Raw genomic sequence first — 6,000 nt, 5'->3', positions numbered from 1 at the left:
TTTAAAGGGAAGGATACCAATACCAGATATATTAGTAACTTGACACAAGTTTCTAGAACTCATTTCTTTTTCAGGTCAATAAATTAAACTAGATTTCTTTCCTATGGTTACCATCTGACAAGATGAACTAATATGTAGTACATAATATCACTAGTTTATGACTTGGGGTTTTTCAAGTATAATTTAGTTCATTGTGATTTCTATAAATGTTTCTGTTGAAAATAATTCTTGCTGAACAATAGTATGAGGCAAGTGAAAAGAAGACAACCAAAAATAATAAAACACATTGGGATAATATAAATAAATAAAAAGATGAAAACAACCAAAAAAAATTCATTGGATATGAAACTCAAGATGTCCCTTTTTAATGGGGGGTAAATCATTGAAATTAAAGAGGAATTTAAGAAAATTTTTTAAGGAATAACAATTTCAGGTAGGCAATTGTAAGGAAGATAACAATCATGCATGCCAAGGCTACGTGATTCTTCCACAGGCCCCAAGGTGAGATATCGATGCCCTGGTTTGTCAGAAATTCTTCACCAGTACATCTGAAATTCAACAGAAAAAGAATATGACTTCATTTTTAGCATATGTCAAATTGTATTCAATATATTCACTGTTACTTAAAGAAACCTACAGATTACCAAGTCTTAAATAACCATCCCTTCATTTATAATAGAAAACAGTTTTAGAGGGTTTTTGTGGTGTGAGTGTGTGTATGTGTATGTGTGTATGTGGTTTTAGCTTTATCATTCTATTTTATGGGGATATAACAGGGACTCATAGGTCAGTCATATGCATCATAAAAATATACAGAAAATAGTCATTGAGTGCTTACAATTCTGTTAGATACTATGAAGTAACCTGCTTATAATAGCTTGTGTGTGTATGTGTTTAGTTGCTAAGTCATGTCTGACTCTTTGCAACCCCATGGACTGTAGCCCCCCAGGCTCCTCTATCCATGGGACTTCCCAGTCAAGAATACTGGAGTGGGTTGCCATTTATTTCTCTAGGGGATCTTCCTGACCCAAGGATAAAATTTGCATCTCTTGTGTCTCCTGAATTGGCAGGCGAATTCTTTACCAGTGTGCCACCTGGGAAGCTCCCATATAATAGTTTAGTTAATCCCTAAAACAACCCAAATTTGAAAGATGAGGAGACTAAAGTTTAAGGAACTTGATCAACTTCACAGATTCACACTTTGAATCAAGTTGCTAGTCTCCCCAAATAGGTTGGTTTCCAAGTCTATGATGCTGCCTCTCTTCAAAGGACAGAAACATTTATCAAGTAATTTTTCACTTACGCCTGATGGGGAAAGTCTCAGCTTTAGCAGATGATACTGAAGGCACTTACAAAGATGACCAAAGCTGTTTATAGGGCTCATTACTCATAAACCAGCCATACCAAAAAAAAAAAAGAAAAAACACAGGCTGAGAGTTCTAAAACTAGGGGAATAGGTGAATAGAGGTTTCCTACCAGAGTCGCACTCTGTCAGCTCTTACACAAGACTGGAATGAGCATCACAGATGCTCGGCTCTAAGACATTACCAGCAGGTCAAATTATCAGGTATGCCTTAGTGGGAGCTGGAACAGAGCAGTATAGGATGGAGTAGCCCTGATTAGAAAAGCACCTGGTATTAAAAATATCTGGCACAACCATAATTATTACCTGATTCCATTTTTCTGCTACTCTTAGAATTTAGCAGATTGAAAAAAAAAAAATGCTATACTCAGATCAAAAGAAAGGGAGTAGGCAGGATAAGGAAAGCTTCTCTTCATAGAGGCTTTCTGGCAATACTTCTAAATAGCAATTTGTCCTATTATTAAGAATTACTTCTAACTCTCTCGAATACTCATGAGATTTAGGATACCAGCATTCTCTTTTCTCTCATTAATTAACATATCAAAATCAAAGCATTAACAGCAATCATCAAAAGGAAATGTTACTTAACTTTAAAACAATGCCTTTATTTCTATTAAAATCTGTTTTTGCTTATTATGCCAAAAAAAAAAAAAGAGATTTCCTTCTCAAGCTCACTGAAATATATGTTCCTTTCTTTAGAGGAAACATCCTTCAGTAGGGAGTATTCCAAGTCAGTCAAAAAGAAAAAAAGGTTGTGCAGACTTTGATTTCATGTTGTCTCCTAGATACAGGAGGAAGTGGCAAGAGCCAGACTGGGGCAGGAAAATGTTCCCTCCCATTCCTAATGCCCTTTTAGCCCTCACTACTAGCCATGGGTTGGGCTTCCCTGGTGGCTCAGATGGTAAAGAATCCACATGCAATGCAGGAAACCTGGGTTTGATCCCTGGGTCAGAAAGATCCTCTGGAGAAGGGAATAGCTACCCATGCCAGTATTCTTGCCTAGAGAATTCCATGAACAGAGAAACCTGGTGGGCTACAGTCCATGGGATCGCAAAGAGTCGGACACCACTGAGTGACTAACGCTTTCACCCTGGCTGTGGGTTGAACTCACAGGAATCCTAAATTCATGGGTCCATACACTTCATATAATCCATACAGTTCCAGTACTGTCAAGGCTTGATAAAAATACCAAAGCAGCTCTCATTTCAAACTCAAATGTTCTGAAAAATATAAATCCAAACCTACAATCCAAACTGCAAAAGGATCTTTTAAAAGACCCCAAACAAATAACACATAAGAAATGGTTCTCCAAGTAAAATACAGTTTTGACCTAGATAGAATACCCAGGAATTGTAGAGCATTTTCACATGCATTAGTGTATAACTCACTTTATAAATGAAAATATTCAGACTCAGAGAAGTCAGTGTCCGTGAAAGGATCCCTCAGCCCAGTGGTATTTCTGCATCACACCCACAACAGTAAGCAAGCCCATTATGACACTGAACACAAACTTACATTGCATAGCTACAGGTATTGTTTGCTGTTACGTTGAGTCCTGGGCAGAAGTTTTGTCCCAAAAATTCATTATGCTGCAAAGCCTAGAACATAAGTGGGAGCAGGTTAAAGAAAATAGTTTTAAATTTCAAAAGGTTTCCAAAGAATTATTACAATTATGTCCACTAAGTTTAATCTCTGTTGTTCTCTCTCAAAACTAAGTTTCACATTCACAGTCTTTGTCATACCAAAGCAACTAAAATTATTTTTTCTGGCAATCAAGAGGCCTAGGGTTGGGATTTGGGGCTCTGATTCAAAAACCAAGAAGAGAGATCTCCGGCTATATTATCCCATAGCTTTTTCCTTCTTCTCTCCCCATTTTTTATAACCCATAGTACTATAATTAAAATGATACAGGGATACTCAATGACTATTGTTAATTTATAGTAACAATCTTTGTATTTTTCTTTTTTGTTCTCATCAAAATCAGTTATAATTCTTAGGAGTTAAAAATTTAATTTTACTATATTAAGGCACATTTTTCTCTGGAGTTGATTAGCTTTCTAAAGTCAATAGTAGCTGTGAATATGACATGATTTTTTTTCTAATTTCCCTTTCAATTTAAAATATGTATTCTAGGCCCTCATCTTCTCAGTGATTTCTTTGATGAACTGAAACACTGTATTTTTTATTTCAATTAGTCAACCTTTGTCCTTAACTATGAGTTATCTCCCAATCCTTCAGACAAAAAGGTGACTGGAGAAACCCCAGGTGATTATCAAGTTGACCCAAGGCTTAATAGGAAACTCTCCTTCATGGTCCTAAAACTTGCACAGCTCATGGCCAGGGACATGAGAGGCTTTATTCGGGTTGTTTCCAGCATGGGGACAATGAACCAGCACAGTGACAGACAAGGAGAACATACCGCATAGCCGTATCGAGGGATGCTCAAGTACTGAAGCCACGACAACCAAGCCCCAATGGTTTTGAGATTTACCAACAGCCCTGAAAATATCTGCAAAAAACAAATACAAGAATCAGATCTGGTGCCGTGACTTCATGAAGAATTCTAGCAAGTAGCCTCTTTAAGTCCCTGACAGTCTAGTGAATACTTCTGCTAAGGCCAACTCTTCTTTGAAATTCTTTCCACTACTCTGAAGACTTACCCTATCCTCTCTACATGTATATCTCTCTGGAGCTGAGGCTGTTTAGGGATCTAAATATATTTATAAAATACATTTTATTTAATTGGGAGCTTTCTAATTGTTGAGACTTTTACTTTCTCTGTAACTGCACACAATGGAAGGTGACTAGTACTGATTTGGAATGATACAACCAACTATATATTCCCACCAATAAACACACCTGAATGTATCCTGAGTACCTCATGCCCCAATTTCTATAACACAGTCATATTTGTTATTTACAAGGGTTTACATTATATCTCTGTATGACCTTAGGAATAATTTTCGGTTTAGTTCACATGCTTAAAATAACCCAAAGGCTGGAACTGGTACACAGCATAATGTGGTAAAGCACAGCATAAAATATGGCCAATTTCTTCATTTAAAGCTGCAAAAAGGAGCATTACAATGAAGATTCCAGAAATGACCACTCCAGCAAGAGATGGCTACATAAAGAAAATGTTCACATAAAACACTTTCTAACTGGCACAAGGTATGCTGGGATGGACGTAACAATGACAATGTTCCTGGTGTGACCACATAGCTTTAAGAACTTGACCTAACCAAGTGCTTAATGCATAACACACAATATCTGGGTAAAATATAGTCTTATGACTAGTTTCTAAAGTTTTACATATAATACAAATCCTTAAATAACAACAAATCAAAGTATCTAATATATAAAATAAAACATTTTAATTTTGAAGAACACCTTATGTATTATATGACACTATAGAAAACATATATAACGTTGCCCATTTTCTCAATAATGGTTAGATTGGCAGTTTTTAAACTCAGTAATGGAAGAATTAAACTTTGGCAAGAGTTTGTGCTAATACCTACCTTTTAAAGACATGTACTGCTACTCTAGTAGAAATGGCATGTGTATGAAGTAAAGAGGCTACACGTTTCTGTTTATTTGATGTTTGTGGCAGAAAGTAGTAACTGGTTCCCTTCACCTACTGATTCATCTTTGTGTGTGCAAAATGTAGGGCCATGTAAGGTTAGGATTAAGTAACTGTTTTTAAAAGGTAAAGAGAAGTATATTGACATAAAGAAATGTCAGAAACCCAGAAAGGAGAGGTCCTAGTACTGGAATTTTTCAGTATTTTTAAAACACTCCTTTTCAAAATATAGGAGGGGCCCAAGACAGACCCATGTTGCTCTATTTTCATGGAACTTAGGTTTCCCCTTGAAGAGTAGTAGATCCAACCAAACCACCTCAGCCGCCAGTTAAACAAGCCAGCAGTTTTCTCCCACCAGCAGGAAAGTCAGACAATGGCCCTGTCATTTTAACAGTTTTTTAAAATTTTAAAAATAAAAATTTTTCGGGTTTTCAAAATTCCGATTTATCAAGCTTTGACGGTTTGTCACCAAGAGGCCTCTTTTTAAAGCTCATCAGTAACAATACATTGACTAAGGTTCTAATTACCGTATTAGAACAGTAGCAAAACTAGCTGGGTGAGATCAAGAGAAAGCTGATACATTCTCTAATATAAGCTATATTTCAATATACAGCCTCCTTGAAGCAAAGAGCCCGATGCACAGAATCCTCAAGCAGATCTTACAGGATAGGCAAGTTTGGGGGTAGGAATAAGGGGAAATCATAATGCCTCAGAGAAGCACAGTTTGTACGTACCATCATAAACACAAAAGAGATGGTCATGAGCAGAGTTGCTATGGACACCACACTCTGACCTGCTGCTATGGCCAGTGCCATCGAACTAGCTGAATAAGCCACCATCATCAGGGTAAACATCATGATGAAGAAGGCCTCCACCTTTGGTTTCAGTCCTTAGGGAACAAAGAGGGGGTTAACCCAACACTGTATCAGGGATTGTTTATTATGCAAAAAACATTGTAATACTTTGAGAAACTACTATCACAGTGAAAAAATTCATCCTTCATCCAACCACCCAATATAACCATGCAAAGTTATATGCAGTTTTCTTTTTTATG

At 36.8% G+C, this 6,000-nt stretch overlaps 1 protein-coding gene across 11 annotated transcripts in view; it reads right to left on the bottom strand.

Annotated features, from left to right (window-relative positions):
• Positions 1-336: 336 nt before the first annotated feature.
• Positions 337-6,000, bottom strand: part of ABCG2 (ATP binding cassette subfamily G member 2 (JR blood group)) — a 132,807-nt gene continuing 127,143 nt past the window's right edge. For all 11 annotated transcript variants that reach the window (XM_069593741.1, XM_069593740.1, XM_069593736.1 and 8 more), the window contains 4 exons: positions 5,681-5,835; positions 3,783-3,872; positions 2,879-2,961; positions 337-548 (listed from right to left, as the gene is read on the bottom strand). In XM_069593741.1, the coding sequence (XP_069449842.1) occupies positions 401-548; positions 2,879-2,961; positions 3,783-3,872; positions 5,681-5,835 (476 nt within the window). In that variant the 3' untranslated portion in view covers positions 337-400. The remainder of the gene's footprint in view (positions 549-2,878; positions 2,962-3,782; positions 3,873-5,680; positions 5,836-6,000) is intronic.

The sequence above is a fragment of the Ovis canadensis genome, chromosome 6, assembly GCF_042477335.2.
Source record: "Ovis canadensis isolate MfBH-ARS-UI-01 breed Bighorn chromosome 6, ARS-UI_OviCan_v2, whole genome shotgun sequence".
Lineage (NCBI taxonomy): Eukaryota > Metazoa > Chordata > Mammalia > Artiodactyla > Bovidae > Ovis > Ovis canadensis.
This window is presented reverse-complemented; position numbering and strand designations above follow the sequence as displayed.